Raw genomic sequence first — 23,321 nt, 5'->3', positions numbered from 1 at the left:
CCGTGTTACAGACGCTGTTCGAGGAAAAAAAGCATTTGCAGTATGTATTTTTGTATGTTACCATGTTTATGTTACCTTACGGATTAAATTAAACGTTAAAAATCCTCACGTGTAATATTTCTGTGTAAATATCTCATATTACAAGTGAAACGCATACGGCTTAAAATCCGGTGCGGCCTGTACAAGTACAAAATTGATTTTCTTTCTAAAATTAGAGCATGCGGCTTTTAATCGGGTGCACTCTGTAGTCCGGGATTTACGGTACTTTGACCCTTTAGCTCTGTCTACAACTTGACCAAGTTGTTGCAGATTTTGAGTTGCTATTTGAAGCACACATTTAAATGAGGGGGAAAGCAGATTTACCATGTCTACTTTTTTCCCTCTCAGGGATTGCTCTTGAAAGAAAAAGGAGTCGAGGCGCAGTCTTTGGACCAAGTGATACAACAAAAAAACCTTCCAGAAAACCAGCAGGAGGCTTTCAAGACGGGTTTCACTGAGGGGTTCATGAGGTCTCAAGCTTTGACTCAGAGAACACAAGGCATGTGGTCCAGACAAAGACACAGTTACCTGTTTTTCATTATAACAGTTGGTGGCAGTGCTGAGCTGAGTACAAAGATGAAGATTGGCTGATTTGTTTTTTTTGTCTGTTATGTTTTACAGACTCACTGAGGAGAACCAGGTTGATCCTCTTGGTCCTCCTCCTCATTGGTATTTATGGCCTCTCAAGAACCCCGTTTCTCTCCGGTAAAGGCCCCTTTTCTGATGCTGGTTTGTTTCAGTCTTCATTCTTTCTTAAGCTTTCAAATTAAATCATAATCCTATATGCACACTGCCTGCTGATTTACACCTTCCAAGGGTGCAAAAGCATTAGAAAAGGAGTGTTTCACTTAAGCTGAAAATTTGGTGAACATTAAATATTCATATATATATTTATGTATTTATTACAATAATGTACTAGTGCGCATGTAGGGTTTGACAGATTATTTTGGTGCATGATACTGTGCTTTAACATATAAATATCTATACAAACTATTTTTTTATTTCATTACTGTGTTCGTGCTTTATGAATAACTGGTAGAAAATAAATGTGTGCTGCAGGAAGCAGCTGTTACTGTCAGACATTGAAAATATGTATTTATTGAACTGATTATTTTGGGGATCTTGTAGTGAGGTTCCGCACCACATCCGGTCTTGACTCTGCAGTCGACCCCATCCAGATGAAGAATGTGACATTTGAGCATGTCAAAGGAGTGGAGGAGGCAAAGAGCGAACTGCAAGATGTTGTTGAGTTTCTGAAAAACCCACAGAAATTTACCGTTTTGGGTGGAAAGCTGCCAAAAGGTATCGATGCTGCTAATTCTTTTCATCACTTTTTACTGATCATTAAAAAAATTCAGTGAATTGAATAGGGTGGGGTTTTTTGTTTTTGTTTTTTTTCTTATGTGTTTCTGTTTGGGTCTCCTCAGGGATCCTGCTTGTTGGTCCCCCAGGCACAGGAAAGACTCTGTTGGCACGAGCCGTGGCCGGAGAGGCCGATGTTCCTTTTTACTACGCCTCCGGATCGGAGTTTGATGAGATGTTTGTGGGCGTTGGTGCGAGCCGAATCAGGAACCTTTTCAGTAAGTTTACTGGATGTGAGAAAGTTTAGTTACACTTAAAATTGTATTTTAAAAACAAATATAACCTCAATTTTTGTGTTTTGCAGAAGAGGCAAAAGCCAATGCTCCCTGTGTCATCTTCATTGATGAGCTGGACAGCGTTGGTGGAAAGAGAATAGAGTCCCCTATGCATCCTTACTCCAGACAAACTATCAACCAGCTGCTGGCTGAAATGGATGGGTCAGTGTTAGTTAAACTGAATGGTGTGATAAGTGGTGTAGATACCTTAAATTTACAGTTGCCAATGTTTCGTTTTGCTCTTTTACAGATTTAAACCAAATGAAGGAGTCATTGTTATTGGTGCTACAAACTTTGCTGAAGCGTTGGATAAGTATGTTGATGATGAAATGCTTTTTATGTATGCCATAAACATGTTAAGTTTTTTGTAAAGTGACAGTAAAATGAAACCATTTTTTAGCATTTACTATCAGAGGTAGTTATTGTGCAGTTATGCAGCTTCTGATGAAACACATTCGTTTTACAGATATTAGTAAGACATTTTGAGTGTCGTTTTGCGATAGTTTTAAGTAGTATTTGTTCTCCTAAATAAAACTTAAACAGAATAAACTTCTGTGTACTAATTATTGCTGCTTTGCATCACTCTGTAGCGCTCTGGTTCGACCAGGAAGGTTTGACATGCAGGTGACGGTCCCTCGCCCTGATGTGAAAGGCCGCACAGAGATTCTCAACTGGTACCTCTCCAAGATCAAAGTAGACCCAGGTAGGTCTGGGTGTAAAGTATTCAACAATATTAAGGATATCTCTAACTACCTTTTTTTCTCCTATTATCCTTCTCTGCTGGAGCTAAGCCTGAGAAGAAACCTGTGTTTGCCATTTTTCTAAATGACGCCATTGTCTTTGATCACCTTTACAAACACTGTTGGTTTTTTCCCAGCCGTTGATGCAGAGATTATTGCCCGAGGCACAGTGGGCTTCTCAGGGGCAGAGCTGGAGAACCTGGTCAACCAGGCAGCCCTGAAGGCAGCAGTGGACGGGAAAGAGATGGTCACAATGAAGGACCTGGAGTTCGCTAAGGACAAGATCCTCATGGGTAAATGAGTGATCACGGTGCAGCCCACAGCACTACATTTCACATTACACTGATCACCTGTACATTATTAAGTGAGGAGACAGGAACACCATCATGATTATTTCTTTATGTTTCCATTTCACATTTCAGGCCCTGAGAGGCGGAGTGTTGAAATTGACAAGAAGAATAAGACCATTACCGCATACCACGAGTCCGGCCATGCCATTGTTGCCTATTACACCAAAGATGCAATGCCCATCAATAAGGCTACTATCATGCCTCGAGGACCAACTCTGGGCCATGTGAGCTTTTGTTACAGTTTTGCAGTATTGTACGAATTTCTGCTGGTATTGTTTGGGTTTTTTGGTTTTGTTTTGTTTTTTTTAATAAAGCATGCTGTGTTTTAGGTGTCGATGCTTCCAGAGAATGACCGCTGGAGTGAGACACGAGCCCAGCTGCTGGCTCAGATGGACGTCAGCATGGGCGGCCGAGTAGCAGAGGAGCTCATCTTTGGGAACGATAACATCACCACAGGTACGAGACACAGAGTGATTGATTGGTAGGACATGATTCATAAAAATAAATTGCTTGAGCTATGAATAGTATTTTATGATTATAACATTTAAAGGTTTATCAGGTTAACACCTGATTTTTGGTCAGAGGGCCCGGTGGCGCCAGTGTCCTGCAGCCTCGCCTCTGTCAGTGCGCCCCAGGGCAGCTGTGGCTAGAATGCAGCTTGCCATCACCAGTGTGTGAATGTGTGTGTGAATGGTTGGATGACTGAATGTAGTGTAAAGCGCTTTGGGGTCCATGGGGATTAAGTAAAGCGCTATACAAATACAGGCCATTTACCATTTAACACCCTGGGATTTTCTTTTTTCCAAGTATAAATACACTTGTTTGTGTGCTTTTATCAACATAAGAAAATAAATTTGTGTGGTTTGAAGAAGTTTTTATAAATTACTAGTCTCTAGTCTTACGCTCTGATTGTTTGGAAGATGACAAAAAAACATTGTTAACCATTTCAGGTGCCTCCAGCGACTTTGATGGTGCAACCAAAATCGCAAAATTGATGGTGACCAGATTCGGCATGAGTGACAAGGTGAGAATTTGGACTTGTGTGGCAGATGATCCCTGTGGGTTTTTTTTGTTTGTTTGTTTGTTTTGTTGTCTGTTTTTTGTTCCATTCAGCATTTAAGGACTTAGCAGTGCTGATCTGGGCTTTAACTGTACATACTGCTGCAGACGTACGTCTTTATTTACAGTAAGATACAATTTATGAAGCCATACACAACAATTGTCCTCAGTCAATTTGTCAGCCAAACTTTGTTATATTAAAAGCAAACACAGTAGCACGTCTACAGCTACTGTATTGAATGAATTAATCTTGAAGTTAATACAAATCTGTAATAAAAGAAGAAGAGGAGGGGAGTGGACCTAAAAACTGCAGTCCTCTAACATTTGTGTGTCATTCGGTGTAATTACACACAGCTCAGTGAAAAGCCCTTTGTAACTCGCTTTACAGTAATCACTAGCTACAAGTGGTCGATGCATGAGAAGGCCCATTGTTCATTCATCTTGGTTATGTGTTTGTTACAGCTCGGTGTCATGACCTATGGAGACATTTCAAAGCAAAGCCCCGAAACACAAGCAGCCATTGAGCAGGAAGTCAGAGCTTTACTAAAGGTGAGCAAAATATGTGTCCTTTAAAAATAATAATTAGAATTTTTTTTCTATTCTATTTCTCAAAATGTTTTTTTTCTTTCTGTAAATGTTTTTTTTTCTCTTTTATTTAGGACTCATATGAACGTGCTAAGGATATCCTCAAGACTTACAGTAAGGAGCACAAGAAGCTGGCTGATGCCCTCCTAACATATGAAACTCTGGACGCCAAAGAGATCCAGATGGTGCTGGAGGGCAAATCACTGGACCACTATAGACCTCAGCAGCAGGCGTTGTAGACTCATACATATATATGCACAACTGTGCAATCAAGCACAGGCCTTTGGGAGGCCTTGTTTTCTTTGTATCCCTTTTATTGTCAATGTGAAGATGACACTGAAACAATCATCAACGCTTTGATACGTCTCATCATTTACTTTCCTTCAGTGATTTTTAAATCATCTCAGTTTAACTGTGTGAAAACTATTTGTTCTCCCCAAAAAGTCACAAAGATGGTTTCATTCAGGGCTTTTTTTGTTCTCAGCTCTCACAGGGAGAGAAAAACAAAACCTCAGCAGTGGTTTATGCACCAAGGTCAAATTTCATATCATATGAATTTGTTTGCCGTCAGATTTTTCTCACGTATTTGTACTAACCAGTGAACACAATGGGACCTTAAAGTACCTTAAGCTGGAAAGTACCTTTTGGCTATGACCAGGCACAGGTGCTACTGCTGTTCATTGTTGAACTCTTCAGGTTAGAGTTTTGTTTTGTTTTTTTATATGCTTGCATTTACCATATGCATATCTATTTTCCTTTGTTCTTATTTATTGAAGTGCCCAAAGGTAAGACCAGCTGTAGCTGATAAATGAGAAGTTGTGTATATACTGTAAGCTTGTAAAAGAAATGCATTGGTGCTTCTGTTTGTCTTTAGATTAAAGCCTTCATAAAGCTCAAATAAAGATTGCTCTTACAAATCAGGCCTGGTTCTTCTTTTGGGGTTTGTTTGTTTTGTGGTTCTTAAAACAAGTTGTAGCATTAACATATCATCACCTTATAAAACTGATAAAAAGGCCTTAGTTAATTATTAATATATACAACAAATAACATCTAATATATGTCTCTACATTGCTTAGAATTCAATATAATTCAGGTAGCAGAGTTTATTTTTCCACTGTTATCTGTCATAGCTGAAAACAGTGGAAATTAACCTCAATCAAAATATTCGTAAGAGCTAGAATAGTAAACCAATCAGCTGAAAGACTATAAAACTGATGAGAACTTCAGGTCAATATTAGTGATGGTTTATAGATTTTAAATAGTGCTTTAAACCATTAAGTATGTGTGATATCACAGTGAAATCTCTGACAAATGTTTACAGCACCTTGTTGAATCTAGACTAAAGTGGCTGATAAGTGTATTTTCTGATGTTACACAGTGTCAAAGAACATCATGCTTTTGGAAATGCAGACAAAATGACAAATCAGATTCTTTAATCTACTGAGTGGCACATTTCTAACATTGCATCTTCTGTTGGCCAGTTAACAGGAGCAAAGGCTTAATTATGGCTGCGCTTAAATTACCTTAACCTGCCATTAGTGTCTTAAGTTCCAGGTGACTCTGGGGGAGAGGCTAAGAGACCAAGACACTGTCCTATTGTTTCATCTATTTAAAAAGGCTGGTACAACACTACTAGTTCTGACCAAAAACAGCAACCAGTGCGAAACATTTACTATGAAGAAACTTGAAATTTCATTTTGTGTTTTCAAAAAAGCTCTCAGAGCAATCTTATGATTGCCCCAAAGGAACAATGGAGGACGCTGATGACGACATAGCTGTTATTGGGATTGGATGCAATTTTCCCGGAGGTACGACTTCATTTTGACACCATTTAAAGCAATACTGAATATCTGCATTTTTTTTCTCCAAAGGTCGAAATTTTAAGATAATGTATACTCAGGTTGTTGTGATACTTTATATTTTAGGTGAGGGGGTGGACAGTTTCTGGAGGGTTCTGTTGGAGGGAAAGAGCTGTGTGGTGGATATTCCAGCTGAGAGGTTTGACACCACTCTTTGGTATGATGCAGAAGATAACAAACCTGGAAAGATACAGACAACCAAAGCAGCTCTAATAGAAGGGTGAGTTTAAAAATGTTTTAACCACTCTTAATAAATGGCAAACTCATTGTTAATTTGTTATTTAGTTGTTAACGAAAAAAAAGTAATTGAAAATGAAATGTTTACTAATTATTAGTATTCTTATTGATGTTGTTGCTTTTAGTTCGTCGGCAGTCAGTAATTACATTGTAATAAAATTATTAGACTGCTTATTCACAATTAATTGGTTAATTACTAATCATTTGTAAGCTTTGATGAAGTTGTGTATAAATACTGAATCACATTTGTAACATTTATGAGTAATACTAGTTGGCTTGTAATTTAAAATGTTGTTATGTGGTATGTTTATATTCATATTTACAATGTTCATAATATAGTAATTCATAATAAGCATTATAAAGATTATATTATTTTATTCATATATTTTATATATTTTTTATTGTGTTTTTATCTTATATATTATATTATGTTTAGATGAGATTATAAAGCTGCAGCTTATAGTTATGATACATCGTTAAATTGTTAAAGGTACCAAATTGATTGATTACAATTTGTAAACCTTAAAGGACAATTATAAAGTTTAACCTGGTGGGTGTAAAACTTGTATTTTCTGGATGGGAAACAACTCATGGTTGTCCTTTGAGTTTGTATGACCTGAGTGCCTCCTTGCCTGCTAGTTAACAATTAACACACACTTAAAAGCTGCTGTGTGGTGCACAGCCCTCAGAGTAAAGGACAGAAATAGGCTTAATCTAAGCCTTTCAGGACAAAAAAGTGGATACAGTTGAAGTTAATAGCCTGTTTTTGACTTGTTTTGTTTTTGGTTTAACACAATGACAAAAATGTTTGGTAAAGGTCAACAAAAACATAATATAGTAACATTAATAAAATTTGTATGCAACAACAGCTTTGCATCAGAATGTAAATGGAAGTGTCTGTTGTTAGCTATGACACAATACAGGATTTTTAAAGTATTGTGTATAACACAAACTACTAACAAAGTGACATAAATTACAAATGACCAGTGATTAGTAAACTGTATTATTTCTTTGTTACCTACAATATATAAAAGTTTAATTAAGTTATTTTTTTCTTTGGGATTTTTGAGTTATGATGGATCTACTTATTTTATATTCTAGGTTTAATGAGTTTGATTACAAGTTTTTTGGTATTACTGAATTGGAGGCTGACTTCATGGACCCTCAGCAGAAACTTCTGCTGCAGTGTACCTACAGGGCATTAGAAGATGCAGGAATAGCTATGGAAAGCATCAGTGGAACCAGAACTGGTGTCTACATAGGTACTCTTGCTACCATCTATGATACATTAAAAATCCTAAGCAATTTTTAAAATCCAGCAATTTTAAGTCTGTTTTGATTGTGACTGTGCTGCTGCAGGTCTTATGAACAGGGATTATGAGATGCTCAGAAATAATAGCCCTGGCACAATAACCCACTACAATGGCACTGGGACGGCCATGAGTCTTGCAGCCAACAGGATTTCCTTCACCTTCAATCTGACTGGCCCTTCTTTTGCAATCGACAGCGCCTGCTCATCATCTTTGGTGGCTCTTCATGTAGCCAGCCAGGCTATAAAGCATGGTAATATACTTATGCTTGGCTGCCAAAAAAATCAACTATTGGATGATGTATACAAATTAATTATTTAATGACCTTTCTTTCAACCAGGAGACTGTGAAATGGCACTATGTGGAGGAGTTAGCTGTATAATTGAGCCGAAGGTATTTGTTGCCCTCAGCAAGGCAAGCATGATCTCACCTGAAGGAACAAGCAAACCTTTTTCCGCCCATGCAGATGGCTATGGCAGGGGAGAGGGCTGTGGTGTAGTACTTCTCAAGCCTTTGAAACATGTAGGTTGATGATTTGATCTTTAGTGTCAAGTAGTTTTATATAATTGAGATACTATCCAGTCTTCTAATGATGTGACTTTCTTTGTCAAGGCTTTAAGAGACTGCAACAAAATATGGGGTGTTATCAGCAAGACAGCAGTCAATCAAGATGGGCACTCCGTCACTCCAATCACCAAACCCTCCATGGTTCAGCAAGAGAAGCTGCTGAGAAGAATCTACTCTAACTCCGACATCATGAACGTTCAATATATAGAGGCACATGGGACAGGAACCCTTGTTGGAGACCCAATAGAAGCGGGAAGCATCTCGAATGTCATTGCTAAACCCACTCGTTCTGAGACACTTCTCATTGGGTCTCTAAAGGGCAACATTGGACACACAGAATCTGCAGCTGGAGTTGCTGGACTCATTAAGGTACTGCTAATGATGAAGCACAGCACTATTGTTCCCTCAGTTTTCTACTCTGAAGATAGTGCAAGTGTAGATGTAAAAGCCTTGAATCTGAGTATTCCAACTAAATCTGTTAGGTGGGAGACAAATGGGCCAATGGGAAGGGTGGCTGGGATCAACAGCTTTGGGTTTGGAGGTACAAATGCACATGTAATTGTAAGACAGTATACAAATGCTACAGTTCCCACTGCAACACCGAAAGACTGTCCAAAAGTCTTTGTCATATCTGCAGCGTCTGAGAAATCATTAAGCCTGTCCATCACTGACACCCATGAAAGACTTTGCAGGAACCAGTCAGTTGATTTGCAGGCACTCTCATACACCTCAGCATGCGGAAGAAGTCATTACAAACACAAATATAGGAAGGCCTTCCTAATATCTTCTCTCTCAGATTTAGAACACCAGTTGATGTCTGCACTGAAGGCTAAGGTTCAGGCAGTAAGGTCTAACATCCAGGTAGTCTTTGTGTTCTGTGGAAATGGGATTGCCTACAAGGGGATGTGCAGGCAGCTAATGAGTAAGCTTCCTGTTTTCAGTGATAAGGTGAGAGAAATTGAGACTCTCTTCCAGAGTTATGGATCTTTCAGCATGAGTAGATGGCTTTCTAGTGAGCATGATAACAATGATTTCAATGAGCCAAATGTTGTACAACCTCTTCTATTTGCGATTCAGGTCAGCATTGCTACTCTTCTGAAACACTGGGGTATTAAACCTGATGCCGTGCTTGGCCACTCAGTTGGAGAGGTTGCTGCTGCTCACTGCTCAGGTCTCTTGTCTCTGGACAATGCTGTCAAGGTGTTGTACCACCGTAGTACTCTCCAGGGCAAAGTCAAAGGAGGGAAAATGCTCGTGGTTGGCAATGTGGCTGTAGATAAGGTATTAAAAATTCTTCCGAACTTTACTGGGAAAATTAGTGTAGCTGCTTTTAACAGCCCTCAGTCCTGCACTCTGTCAGGAGATGCTGATGCCATAGACACCCTCCATGAGAGGCTGAAGAGCATCTTTAAAGATGAAACTCTCTTCCTTCATGTCTTAGATGTTCCAGCAGCCTACCATAGCCATATGATGGATCCAGTATTAGAGGACATTAAGAGAAGAATAGATGTTTTAGATACCAACAACATGGAGTGCAAACTGTTTTCAACAGTGACTGGAGACAAATGTTCAGATGGTGATTTCAGCTCAGGCACATACTGGGCCAAGAACATCCGAGAGCCTGTTTTATTTGAACAAACGCTCCGTGCTGCCATCAAAGACAAGTCGACGAGGGGAAATGTGGTCTTTGTGGAGATTGGACCTCGTAGGGCTCTCCACAGGAACATATGTGAGACCCTGGGCAATGATACCGTAGTTCTTTCCACTGCAAACCCTGATAAGGATTATGGCACAATCCTCTCAACAGTGGCAAAACTATTTGAACTTGGCATGAACGTGGACTGGCATAAGGTCTACAGGGGTTTGGAGACATTGCCCACAGCTCTTCCAGTCTATCAGTTTGACAACACAAAGAAAGACCTGAATTTTGAATCACTGTGGAAAGGTGATGAGCCATCTTCCTTTACTCCCCATACACTCATATCCCAGATAAAGAGGGATACCAAAGAGTTCATGAGCAACCTCTCTTCAGAGACCGTGCCATACCTTTGGGAGCATAAAAACAACAGCATTTCCATTGTGCCGGGTTCATTTTATGTCGAACTAGCTTTTGCCTCTGTGATGGCAAGTTTTAAGCCACGAAAAACTATTACCCAGCTCCATCTCAGTGTTAGATTTGAAAGTGTGTTAACACTCAACTCACACTCTCAACAACTGAAAGTGAGAGTAGAACATGGAGAGAAGGAGGGCTCATTTGCAATACAGTCCTCTAATGCAACGCATGCCTCTGGAAGATACACATATCAAGATATCAAGCCATTGTTAGAGGAATCAAACATTTGTCCTCGAATGATCTTCCAACGGTGCAAGTTGGTTTGGACGAGAAATGAGATCTATTCAATTCTTTCTCAAGCAGGATTTGAGTATGGCCCTCTTTTCAAACAGCTTGATAATGTGCATTTTGGGGATGAATTCAAGGAAGCTGTGATGGAAATTCAAGTTCCTGGTGATCTTCTGAAACATCTTCATGACTATTTTATTCATCCTGTGCTGCTTGACTGTTTTCTGCAAATGACTGCTATGGTAGCAATGGGACAGCTAACAGTCAAGCAGGGATTCCCTTCAGGTATTACAGATATAGTCATATCAGCACCACTGCAGGAAGAGATGATTATGTACTTGCGAGCAACTCAAGAAACTCCTGACTTTACTGATGTGTGTGGTTGCTTTTCCACAAGAGAGGGCAACGTATTAGTGGAACTTAAGGGGGTCAGGATTTCATTCTTGGGCTGCAGCTCAAATGTTTCCCAGTCATTGTTCTTCCAAAATAAAGCAGTTGCTGTTGAAGAAGAATTGCAAAATGGCAAAATAAGAGCAGTTGTTTTTGAAGATAACCTCTGTATTGCTAAAGGACTCAGGCCATATTTGCACCCAGAATCAATCACTGTGGAGAGTAAAGAGCACTTGAAGGCATACCAAGTTCAAAATTTAGTGCTCCAGTGTCTCACCAGCAGAGTGGATGTGGAAAATATTCTCTTCCTTTGGGGTGTTGATAACCTCACTCATCTTTCATCTGAAAAGATGCTGGACTGCCTGATGACTTGCTGTGAGATTTTTCGCCATATTGTTCTGGCTGTGAAAGAGAGCAAACGCTCATGCGCTGTCCATGTCATTACTTACAGATCATCAGAAATGTGTGTGGACCATGTCAGCCCTGGTTTTGCACTTTCTGGTATGATAAGGGCTTGTGCAGCAGAGTTGGCAGATCTTTCTTTTCAGCTGATTGACCTTGCTTCTGTGACCAGTGAAAACATACAAACACTTGCTGAGGTAATAAACACCTGCAGACACCAAGAGGTTTGGATCAGTAAAGGGAAGGCAGCAGTAACAAAAATGGCACGGACCAGATTGACAGATAAAGCTTTGTTTGATGGTGAAACACATTCAGTGAATCCAAGAGACTTTGTTCTACACAGTACTGATCCATACAGTATAGCCCATTTGTCTGCCATCCACTGTGACACTAATGGAAAAGCTCTCCAAGAGAAGACAGCTGAAATTCAGCTAATCAGTGTTTGCCTGCATTCATCAGATTACTTCCCTGTGACCACTTCTCAACTGATCTTTGGTAAGGCAATGTACTGGAACAAGCATACATCACTGAATCACAGACTTCTGGCTCTAGATTTCAGTGGCATTGTCACAGCTGTGGGGAAAAATGTCAATAATCTGAGAGTTGGAGACCATATTGCGTCATGTTACCCAGTTCATGCCACCTCAAAAATTGTAATTCCTGAAGCAGTGTGCTACAACATTAAGACATTTCCATTTCTAAAAGAGACTCCATGTGTGTCTTATTTCATACTGGCATGGGAGATCTTGCAGAGCATACTGTTTGAAGATAAAAAGCAGCACAGAAAGTTGACTATTGTTTCCCCGAACTCAGGCTCTGCTCTGACGAAGGTTCTGGCTCTCACAGCAACCAGGTCAGGCTGGAGTGTTTCCTCTCAGTCACATTTCACTGGAGAACCTCCATGTTTTGATGAGAGTCACGCATTCGTTCTTTTGCCACCATTTGATGCCACTTGGCAGGAGATGTATGACAATGGGGGTCTTGAAAAACACATTATTTTCGTGTTTAGCAGTCATATGCCACCCTCAGTCTCAGACAAATTGTTTACTCCGAAGAGCGAACACATTCATGTGCATAAACTCGATGTGGATTATGTTCTCCAGAAAGCTTATCTACAAGCACGAAGCAGGAATATCTGCAACTGGTTAAAATCATTAGGCTTTGATACAGGATCTCTACCTCTAAGAAGGGAGTTGTATCTGTATTCAGACTCAAAAGTGTCCTGGTCCGGTACAATACATGAGTCCTATTTCACAACAGAGACAGTGCAGCAAATAGTTTTAGGCCATGAAGAATCGTGTAGCCTGGCATCTGAAATCCCTTTGTTTGCAATGCCTAGACAACTCTTTAAACAAAGTTGTACTTATATCGTAACCGGTGGGCTGTCTGGTTTGGGTCTTGAGACAGTTAAGTTTTTGGCCCACAATGGTGGAGCTTGTATTGCAACTCTGTCAAGAAGAAGACCTTCTGATAAAACAAAGTTTGAAATGGATCTCCTCCAGAAAAGATACAGGGTTGCTATCATAAACATCCAGTGTGATGTTTCTGTGATGATGCAGGTAGTTGATGCAATTTCAAAAATTGGTGAAACATTCCCTTGTTGCCCTATCAAAGGAGTGTTTCACAGTGCTGCAGTGTTGCACGATGCATTGATTGAATCTCTTGATGAGTCTCTCTTCAGAAAGGTGCTGCAGCCCAAAGTTTGTGGTGCTCTAAATCTTCATTATGCAACACTGCACAAAAAACTGGACTTCTTTGTGTGCTATTCTTCCATCTCATCAGTCATTGGCAATGCCTCACAATGTAACTATGGCGCAGCCAATTCTTTCCTCGACCTGTTCTGCCATTATCGACGAAATCTCGGCCTATCTGCACAGTCCATCAACTGGGGTCCTTTGAACCTTGGTCTCCTGCTGAACAAAGATCATTTACAAAAGTTTCTAGAGGCAAAGGGGATGATGATAATGGATGTTTGTGAGGTTCACGAGACACTTAAAAAGAGTCTTTTGATGAACAGACCCCAACAGGTAATATGCAAATTCAGCTTTAAAAATCTCAGTATCCATGTCCTTTCGCAAAATGGGTCTCTCAGAAAGCGATTGTTACCTTTGGTAGAAATGGAGCTCAAAGATGAAGTACATAACAAACCCAAAACCCAAAGTTCTTCCACATATGAACATGTGAGGAATATTGTGAGTGAAATAATCAATGTAAGTGCAGAGGAACTGGATCATGACTCCAATCTGTGTGCTTTGGGGATTGACTCGATGTTAGCAATGACTCTGCAGAACAAGATTTTCCAGGAGACGGGCGTAAATATACCTTTGGTTGTAATACTGGACCCAAACAGTACACTTACCAGTTTGGTAACTAATGTGTTAAAGAGTGAATAATTAATTGCTATTCTATTACTACTGATGCCATTTTAACTAAACAGTTACATTTGTCTAACTTGTTAAATAAACCCCAGGCAGTGTTTTCAAAGATAATTGGAGCTAATTAGCTAAAATAAATATTTACCCAGCTTCTAAACAAACCCTAAATTCCATTTCATTTTACTTTTCTACATTTATTGTATTGATTGTATGTATAGATTTTAAATGATGCTAAAGTCCCTTAATTTGGGTTCCAGGGGAGTAAATGTTGTACATACATTGTTAACATCCTGCTAATGCATGCTATTTTGTTATCTAATTGTTTAGTACAGTACATCCTGTCTCCATGGCACATGTGTCTGAATAAATGCTGCAACAGACTTTACAACACATCTTACAGTACATTTGTGTATAAAGCCTTGCTCACATATACACAGGTATTTTGGTAAATATAGGCTTTTCTTTATGTTTTGGCCTTTTGTCCACATGTAAATGCCATTTTAGGTCACTGAAAACTGAGCTTTCAAAACCCTCCTTTCAGAAACTCTGCTTAAGTGTGGACAAGGAAAATTAAGATTTTGTCTTCTTGCGTTTTTATGCCCCATTTTTGGACGTCACACTTTGTGCCGTGTTATTCTTTGCAAGCTTCTGGTTTGCTGATTAACTTTGGCATAGTACTGACAGTATATGACACGGTTTTTTGTTTTATGTGGACGGACATGTTTAAACATAAAAGTAGAAAAATCCCCATTTTAAAAATACTTTTGAACATGTAGACGTAGTTAAGAAGCAGCTAGTTGTGTTTATCATAAGTGAGCACTCTTAGATAGCTTCTGCTAAAAACTCTTCTGCTGCTTGTTTGCTTGAAACCAAAATATAATAAAAATAATGACAAAACAAAACATAATAATTCTTTATCCCATGAGTATTACAGTCACCTTATAAGCGCTCTGTACAAGACTTGCTATGAGAACCTCGACTATTTGTTGTGATTACAAATTTCTTTAATTTGTTTCAGATCATAATTTAATTACTTTTTAATTACTTATTTTATTTTACTTTTTTAATTTGTATTTTCAAGAAATTAATAATCCTCCTTTGAAAACATTGCTTCATTATTTGGTGTTGTGTATTAAAAGCTTGACGAAGTTTGTGTCTAGTACTCTAAAACTGTTATGCCCTTTGTCATAGCTCCATTGTAATAATATTTTAAGTCTGCATAGCATTGATCATGAAGCAGTGAGTTACACAAGTTATGCCTATGATCTATGATGTATGTACATAAATAAATTAAAAAACAAAATGAGCTTAAATCTCTTTTAATTCAGCTTTGAAACGTAGGGTGTTTGTGTCTAAGTGTACAAATAGATGACTTTTGCCATTGAAAGCTTTGCATATTCAAATGACTATGCCAGTTAGAAATGGTTCACATATTATGTACCTTTTTAAAAAAATAAAAAATAAAAAAAAGAAGAAGAAAACAATGTTATCAAATTTGATTTTTCTGTGTCAAAAAATAAAGAATTATAATAAAGACATGATACATCATGATAGCTTAGGTGAAACCTTTTCAAATTTTAAAACTAAAGTGCAGTGGATATTAAATTGCTCTATGATATTTTTTATTTTATTTTATCACATATTCATCTCTCTGGGACCAAATTGACCTTCCCATACGATATGATAATTTTGTGCTCAGCAGAAGGTTCAGAAATCATATGTGCCGCCAAATGATCATTCATTGGACATGCCAGCTTTTTTCCCATTAGTGTCATAAAATTGATAAACACTCAGAATTAATCAGTTAACAGTGATAAGCACTGATAGTAGATAGTAGAAGGAGAGAACCCAGTGACAGAAGCAGCAAGACCAATTATAAAGATAAAACATTTATTTCAATTTTAAAAAATAATACAAGATAAGGCACTTACTTTACATAATTTAGCAGTAAATGCATTTATACAGACTTACATGTTTAGTTGCAATACGGTTTTTTTCTGTACCATATTGGTGAGTAAAACAGTGGCATAAAATATCCTTTAAAAACTTCCAGTTAGTACAATACATGCCATTTGGTTAAAAAACCGCATTACTAAAAAAAAAATCAACCAAAATCTAAAAATGAGTGCCAAAAAGGATGCAAAGTTCTGTAAACAAGTAGCATTAATATCAGAACTTTCTTTTATTGCAATGGCCGTTTTATTTATTTATTTTTTAACCTAATCTCAGTGGAAAAAAATATATTGAATCCATTATTGTAGTGTTCTGACGGTTGATGGCTGATTGTATTCATAAAGTAATATCTCCATTTGAGTTTTTCACAATCTGGTAGAAACTTCAGCTTCATCTGGTAGAGACTCTGGGTTCTCACTGACATTTTCGCCTTCAGCTCCTTCACTCAGTAGAGCTGCCATTGTTGCAATAGTTGCACTGGGATCCAACAGTTTCACCAAAGGCACATTCACACCTCTCCCCTGAAAGATCAAATTCTGCAGAGTCATAGCCTGCATAGAGTCAATGCCTAAGGATGAAAGTGGTAAATCATCTTTCAGCTCACTCTGCTCCATGCCAATAGTCTCACTAAGTAGAGAAACAACATAGTCCTTTGGAGAGACGGAGACATCTTGTTTAGTTTCAGAGTAAGTCTCTCTAGATTTTTGGAAGGCTGCCTCAACTAATGCAGAAAGGCGCATAGACAAGGCGTTATTTTGGGAGAGGATATTGTATCTGATGTTTCTGAAGTGAAACCTGCAAACAGCTTGCTGGGGTCGGTTGAGCACAAGGCATTGCTCCAAGCTTTGATAAATCTCAGCCACATCTAAAATCATTATTCCCTTTGCCTCCAGAAAACGCTGGAAAAATTTTTTGTTCAAGAGCAGACCAAGGTTCAGAGCTCCCCAGTTGATAGACTGTGCAGGCAAGCTGAGTTTGCGCCTGTATTGACAGAACAGATCGAGAAATGTATTGGCTGCTGCGTAGTTTGTTTGCGATACATTTCCCAGGAAAGCGGAGATGGAGGAGTAACATACAAAGTAATCCAACGGACAGTGCTTTGTTGCATAGTGCAAATTCAGGACACCGTTTATTTTTGGCCTGAAAACCTTCTCGTACAGAGATCTGTTAAGGGTCTCAATCAGTCCATCATGCAAGACTACTGCACTGTGAAACACACCTCTGATCGGAAAACCAGGGAACTTCTTGCCAATGACATTGATGACTTTGTGCATATTCTCATAAACAGATACGTCACACTGCATGCTGGTGATGCTGTTTCCACACTGTTTCTCCACATTGTTGATTCCCTGCTGTACTTCTGGTGTGGGCTTGCTTCTGGAGAGAATGACAATGTACTCACCACCTCTTTGTGAGATGAACTTAACAGTCTCAAAGCCCAGACCAGAAAGACCACCTGCCACTACATACACAGACCTCTTTCGAAAAAGCCGTTTTTTTGTTGGGAGAAGTGGAATCTCAGACAGTGTGCTGCCAACATCATTTTCTAGAGCTACGACAGCCAATTTCTTGGAGCTGAAATATGAGTTTGGTTTTGCTGAATCAATGCTTTTTCGTTCAGATTTTGCACTCTGAAAGGTAAAGCTGTCAAGAGCCAATTTCCCATTAAGGTTTAAGGACTTAAGCCAGTGATAAAGGTATGGCCTGTGTGTTCTCAGGGATCCCTTTTGGAAAATGACTGGCATCTGAGTTATCTGTACATGAACACCTTCCTTTGCACTTTGGAACACTTCCTCAACGACTAGATCCTGCTTCGGAGATTCACATACGATTACAACATGTTGTAACCCTGGAAAGTTGCAAATTTGAGCAGTTAGGGATTCATCAAATGGAGGCAGAACGACAACTGCACCCAACTGACTGGCACCTACAAAAGTCCCATTGCACTGCGTTTCAACATTCACATTCCAGCCTGATTTGCGAGCGCTAAGTGCCAAGACTTTCAATAGTGCAGAATCAGGCACAGAGCATATGATTGTTATATTACGCTTGGCTCCGAGCAAAGCTCGATGAAGGATTTCCCATGCTAGCACAAAGTAGGAAACACAAGGTGTTTTTCTGAGGACTGGGAACCTTTTGGTGCTGTAGCACACTTCCTGTGGTACTCTGATCTTACTTGCTGCCACCACAGGATAACAGGAAGCAACATGTTCTCCCACTTTGAATTTCCTTACATCTTTTCCAACTGCAATGACAGTACCGCTGAAGTCAAGAGCGAGCAGCTTGTGTTTCTGAGATGAGTGCTTGTTCCAGTACATTGTTTTGCCGAATTTTAGATTTGAAGAGCTGACTGGGAAATAGTCGGATGAGTGAACACATATCTGACTGGGCTGGATTTCAATGAATGTATCACTGATCGGCTCAGCCTCCTCGTCAGAGCGAATGGCACTCAGTTTCGTAATTTCATGTGGATCAGCTGTCAGAAAAATACAAGGTTCAGACACTGTAGATGTATAAGTGCCAACATCATTGTCAGTAATTTCTAGTGGGGTGCGCACAATGGAAGGTTTTAAAACCTGTCCGTCTTTTACCACCAGTTCTGGGTGCTTGCTGCATGGGTATGACCTTAGGACATCAGACAGAGCTGCAATGTCCTCAGGAGAGATCCTGCTCATATCAATCAGCTGAAAAGAAAGATCTGGTATCTCAGCAGCGAACGATCGTGTCATACCAACAAGAGCAAAACCTGGACTTACATGATCTACTGTGATGTCAGATGAACGGTAGGTTATGGCTCTAATTGATTTTGGGAAGTGAATTCGCTTTAGCTCAACAACTATTTGGCGGAAAATCTCACAGCAGTCAGCTAGACTCTGCAGGATGATTTCAGCTGGCCGTGATGTGAAGTCTTCATTGCCCCACAAAAATAAGACCTCATCAAAGTTTTCTCTAATATCTCTGATTTTAAGACTTGCCAAAAGAGAAGGGAAACCATTGCCCAAGATGTCCTTTGCATGTGTGATGGGAATGTAAGTAGATGCTGAGTCCAAATGTTTCTTTAGACCATCAGCAATCCCTAAAGTATCACAGAACACCAAAGCCTTTGGAGGAGGAGTAGCAATGTGATCATTTGGGACAACATCGAAGGCATTGTGGTAGAAGTACTCATCTACCACATGAGAACGACTGCCTAGGTACTTGATTATGACATTTTTGACCTCAACCAACACTCTGCCTTCCTTGTCTGCAAAGCACCCACAAACCCCAAAGTGATCAGTGCCCACATCAGTTGCTCTCAGATAAATAGTCATCTCATTTTGCAAAGGTTCAAAGACTGTAAGACTTCCTATTTTGGCAGGAAATCCTGGCCTGCCAGCAAAGATGTGCTCTACTGCAACTGGGAGAAGCTGCATCAGATAATCCAGCAAGACAGGATGAATGCAGTAGTCATGCAAATAAGGCTGAAGTTCTTCTGGAACTGAGACTTTTGCAAAAGCCTCTTTCAGATCATCTCCATAGTGCACATCCTTCTTATTCTGGAAGATGTCTCCATACTGAAAGCCTCCTTGAGAGAGATACCCATAAAACTCCTGAAAGCTCACTACAGATGTGCATCGTTTGTTGATGGAGCTTAGTAAAATGCGCTGCTCCTCAATAAGCCTCTCTTTCTTTGAAACCACAGTGCCTGATGCATAAACTACAGATGAGGAGAGAACGGTGAATCTGGTTTCCCTCTCTGTTTGTTCTAGTTGCACTTTCATTTCAGGTGGATTCTGTGTTAAAAAAAATGGTCTGTGAAAATTGACACTGAGCTGCAGTGAACTGAGAGGTACTTTTGGTTTAGCACTGGCCATGCACGCAGCTAAACCCAGCTCAGCATAGAAAGCACCAGGGATGATGGGTACATCATTATGCTTGTGCTCTTTCAAGTAGAAAGAAGAGTCAGACTTTAGATCACAAGTGAAAATGTTGCTTTCACTTCCCGTCTGACACAGCACAGGATGATTCCTTGCTGTGTTATTCTGTGCTGCCCCAATGATAACATCCCTGTCTGAGCAGTCGAATTGATATTTAGGAAAAGGCAGAGGCACGGTCTCATAGCCTTTATAGAAGGTGTTCCAATCTACTTGAACGCCGAGTTCAAACAGTCTAGAGACAACAGACATGACTGATTCTTGATCTCTTTCTGGCTGCACAGAGGCAAGGACAGCCGTGTCATTTCCCAGAGATTCCATAATGTTTCTCTGCAGTGCCCTTCTTGGACCTATCTCAACAAACACAGTGTGCTTCTTTCCTCTAGTTGCTGACTGTACTGCCTGCTCAAAAGCAACCGGCTCACGAATGTTTCTAGCCCAGTATTCACCTGTGCAGAAATCTCCCTGCTGGACTTCCTTCCCTGTCACTGTTGAGAACAACTCTGTGTCAAGATCATTTGCCTGTAAGATGCCAATTTTTTCCACAATTTCTGGTAGAATTGGGTCCATCATGTGGCTGTGATAAGCAGCAGGGACATCCAGCACACGAAGGAACAGATTCTGACTATTGGCTGAGGTGCTTAGCTCCTTATGGAAGCGCTCAATTGCGTCTGCCTCACCTGAAAGGGTGCAGGACTGTGGGCTGTTATATGCAGCAAGGCAAATTTCACCAGAGTAAGAAGGGAGCAGTGAAGATACCTCTGATACAGCCATGTTGCTGATCACGAGCATCTTTCCCCCGGTGACTTTTCTCTGGAGAGTGCTGCGGAAATATATGACTTTTACTGCATTCTCCAGAGACAAGAGACCAGAGCAGTGAGCGGCTGCCACTTCACCAACAGAGTGTCCAAGAATTGCATCAGCTTTGACTCCCCAGTGCCTGAGCAAGGTAGTAATCCCAACCTGAATAGCAAAGAGGAGGGGTTGGACAACGTCTGGGTTTCTGAAGTCGCTGCTCTCAAATTCGCTCTCTAGAGTATCCAGTATGTCCAGAGGACTGAGCTTTTGGAAAAGGTCCTTAATTTCTTTGATCTTTTCTCTGAATATAGGCTCGTTTTTTAGTAGCTGCATGCACATACCATGGTAGGTGACACCATTTCCACAGAAGACAAACACTAACCTTGGATCTGAGAAGGCAACACTGATATTTTTGCCAACAGTAGCAATTAGCTTCTCTTTTAGATTAACTATAGAAGACACTGTGATGGCTTTTCTGTATTTATGTTTTTGGTGGGTTCTTCTGCAAGCTGACGTGTAGAGCAAAGAATCTAGATCAAACCAGTTTTCTGCCTGTAGCTGACTGATGGTATCTTCCATCATCATGTTAAGTGATTTTGAAGAAATTGCAGATATGACAAAATACTTGACTTGCTTCTCATCATGCCTTTGCTTAGAATATGACTGGATGTGCTGTGTGACAATGGCGTGTGCATTTGTTCCCCCAAAACCAAAGTTGTTAACTCCTGCAACTCTTACACTAGAGCATTCCCATTTTTCTGGTTCCTTAGGAATTTTAATGTTTAGTGCTGTGGTATCTACACTGGAAGCCTTATCAGTGTAGAACACCGAAGGAACAATGGTCTCATGCTTCATCATCAGGAGAACCTTAATGAGTCCAGCGACTCCAGCAGCAGATTCTGTGTGTCCAATATTGCTCTTTACAGAGCCAATCCAGAGTGTCTTTGAACCGGGAGGTCTAGATTTAGCAATGACGTTGGAAATGCTTCTTGCCTCTGTTGGGTCTCCAGCTGGGGTTCCAGTCCCATGTGCCTCTATGTACTGGACATTTGCAAGGTCAGACTCTGAATAGATTCTGCGGAGAAGCTCCTCTTGTTGTGTCATGGATGGTTTGGTGATTGGAGTAACAGAGCGGCCATCTTGGTTTACAGCAGTTTTGCTGATTATACCCCAGATATGGTCATGGTCTTGAAGAGCCTGACAAGCAACAAAAAGATCAAAATGAAACATGAATAAAAGTGTGTATTGATAAAGAACATCTTATACCAGAGTCAAACATATTACATGACATATTTGAACTTTAGCTTATAGTTATAAATATATAAACTAGATTGCACTGATGTGAGTTACTCAGCTGAAGGATAAATACTGCAGAGATTTCCACTTTGTCTTAAATCAAACAGAATGTTCTATATTTTGCGTAAAGGTATAAAAAAAGAAACCCTTCTTTTAACTGCTTCCCTTTTCACAACGAATTGACACAGTGGATGGATCCATATTTTTGATTTGGCAAAAATATTTTGCCCTTTCAGTGCAATCACCCATGTTTCTCCTGACATTTTAGGCAAACATTTTAACCACTGCACTATGGAGCCACTTGTACAGCTACAGAAAATACATTTGAAAATATCCTCTGTTCAAGCTGGTTAATTAGAACTAAACTAAGTGTGCAAAAATGAAAATGAAATGCTAAACCAATCTGTTGGAGACAATTTTTATAGGCTAGGCGAGCAGGTCACTCACGTTTGATGGAAAGTGTACAGTTGGTCACTGCAGTTATTTGCAATTGATCACTCAATATGAAAAAAAAAAGGGAGTCATTGTTGTGTTTTTAGCTCATCCTCCCGAAGGACCAACAGGTCTATGAGATGGTGAGGTGTTCATCGCCCATCTGTCTGTCCCTCCATAATTCACAAGGTTTGCAACTCCCCCTAGAATATTTCTCAGATTTTAGCTAAACTAGATTAACTGTAATGAATATGACAGTTTGTGTGCCTGCTGTACTTCTCAGTGGATTTTAATTATCATTAGTTTGTGCAACAGAGCCATTAGTTTGTACAAGAAAACTGATAACTTCCTTTCTGTACTTCATGTATTATAGTAATCTATGAATTGTGATGGATCATCAGCTGGTTGAGCTACTACATTGCCAACGTCCGGGTTTTGCACTTTGGCAAACTGTCCATTTAATGTTTAAATTCCTGAAGTATTTGACATTTTCTTATAATTAATCTGCATATGCTGACCTTTTTCAGTGGCTTTAGGAGAACTACTCCGCATCCGTCCCCTCTGCCGTATCCATCTGCTCTACTGGAAAAAGGTTTGCTGGTTCCATCAGGTGAGATCATCTTGGCTTTGCTCAGCGCAACAAAAACTCTTGGCTCAAGGATGCAGCTGACCCCTCCACAGACAGCCATTTCACAATCCCCTGATAAGATAATAGACACCATATCATCCCAATTAATTAAAAGCTAACGCCGCTTTCTAAATAAATACAACACTACAGAATGATTTCCTCTATTGCTAATTAACCTGAAGTTATCTATGCTGGACAGACCTTGTTTTATTGATTGACAGGCAAGATGAAGAGCCACAAGGGATGAAGAACAGGCAGAGTCTAAGGACAGCGAAGGTCCGGTGAAGTTGAAGACATAGGAGACTCTGTTTGCTGCAATACTCATGGCAAGCCCTGTGCCAGTCCAGTGGTTGATCACACTTGGGTGCACATGTGCAGCATTTGTTTCATAATCTCTGTTCATTATTCC

The 23,321-nt window shown here is 39.9% G+C and overlaps 3 protein-coding genes across 8 annotated transcripts in view; 2 read left to right on the top strand and 1 right to left on the bottom strand.

Moving 5' to 3' along the window:
- The window catches only part of LOC146380535 (ATP-dependent zinc metalloprotease YME1L1-like), a 10,049-nt gene extending 4,719 nt beyond the window's left edge, over positions 1 to 5,330 (top strand). The window contains exons 6-18 of one of the 2 annotated variants that reach the window (XM_084939683.1): positions 388 to 538; positions 661 to 744; positions 1,168 to 1,341; positions 1,467 to 1,619; positions 1,706 to 1,838; positions 1,927 to 1,989; positions 2,267 to 2,379; positions 2,554 to 2,709; positions 2,839 to 2,990; positions 3,096 to 3,222; positions 3,717 to 3,790; positions 4,288 to 4,374; positions 4,485 to 5,330. In XM_084939683.1, the coding sequence (XP_084795809.1) occupies positions 388 to 538; positions 661 to 744; positions 1,168 to 1,341; positions 1,467 to 1,619; positions 1,706 to 1,838; positions 1,927 to 1,989; positions 2,267 to 2,379; positions 2,554 to 2,709; positions 2,839 to 2,990; positions 3,096 to 3,222; positions 3,717 to 3,790; positions 4,288 to 4,374; positions 4,485 to 4,649 (1,632 nt within the window). In that variant the 3' untranslated portion in view covers positions 4,650 to 5,330. Of the gene's footprint in view, positions 1 to 387; positions 539 to 660; positions 769 to 1,167; positions 1,342 to 1,466; positions 1,620 to 1,705; positions 1,839 to 1,926; positions 1,990 to 2,266; positions 2,380 to 2,553; positions 2,710 to 2,838; positions 2,991 to 3,095; positions 3,223 to 3,716; positions 3,791 to 4,287; positions 4,375 to 4,484 lie in introns of both variants that reach the window. The other variant, XM_084939682.1, reaches the window with a different exon arrangement.
- LOC146380534 (uncharacterized) overlaps positions 1 to 23,321 on the top strand; it is a 24,552-nt gene extending 1,231 nt beyond the window's left edge. The window contains exons 2-8 of one of the 4 annotated variants that reach the window (XR_014801320.1): positions 6,125 to 6,218; positions 6,336 to 6,489; positions 7,608 to 7,768; positions 7,866 to 8,069; positions 8,157 to 8,338; positions 8,429 to 21,794; positions 22,812 to 23,321. Coding sequence is in view for 1 of the 4 variants with exons in the window: in XM_084939681.1 (XP_084795807.1) it covers positions 6,161 to 6,218; positions 6,336 to 6,489; positions 7,608 to 7,768; positions 7,866 to 8,069; positions 8,157 to 8,338; positions 8,429 to 11,713; positions 18,442 to 18,468 (4,071 nt within the window). In the remaining 3 variants the exon portion in view is untranslated. Of the gene's footprint in view, positions 1 to 6,124; positions 6,219 to 6,335; positions 6,490 to 7,607; positions 7,769 to 7,865; positions 8,070 to 8,156; positions 8,339 to 8,428 lie in introns of all 4 variants that reach the window. The other 3 variants (XR_014801319.1, XR_014801318.1, XM_084939681.1) reach the window with 3 other exon arrangements.
- LOC146380532 (uncharacterized) overlaps positions 16,210 to 23,321 on the bottom strand; it is a 35,623-nt gene continuing 28,511 nt past the window's right edge. For both annotated transcript variants that reach the window (XM_084939679.1, XM_084939680.1), the window contains exons 5-7: positions 23,114 to 23,320; positions 22,803 to 22,984; positions 16,210 to 21,753 (exon numbers count right to left, since the gene is read on the bottom strand). In XM_084939679.1, coding sequence (XP_084795805.1) covers positions 16,210 to 21,753; positions 22,803 to 22,984; positions 23,114 to 23,320 — 5,933 coding nt within the window. The remainder of the gene's footprint in view (positions 21,754 to 22,802; positions 22,985 to 23,113; position 23,321) is intronic.

The sequence above is a fragment of the Perissodus microlepis genome, chromosome 9 (genome assembly GCF_051167445.1).
Source record: "Perissodus microlepis isolate ML-2025 ecotype Zambia chromosome 9, ASM5116744v1, whole genome shotgun sequence".
NCBI classification, from domain to species: Eukaryota; Metazoa; Chordata; class Actinopteri; order Cichliformes; family Cichlidae; genus Perissodus; species Perissodus microlepis.
Note: the sequence above shows the minus strand (reverse complement) of the source record. Positions and strands in the feature narration are given on the sequence as shown.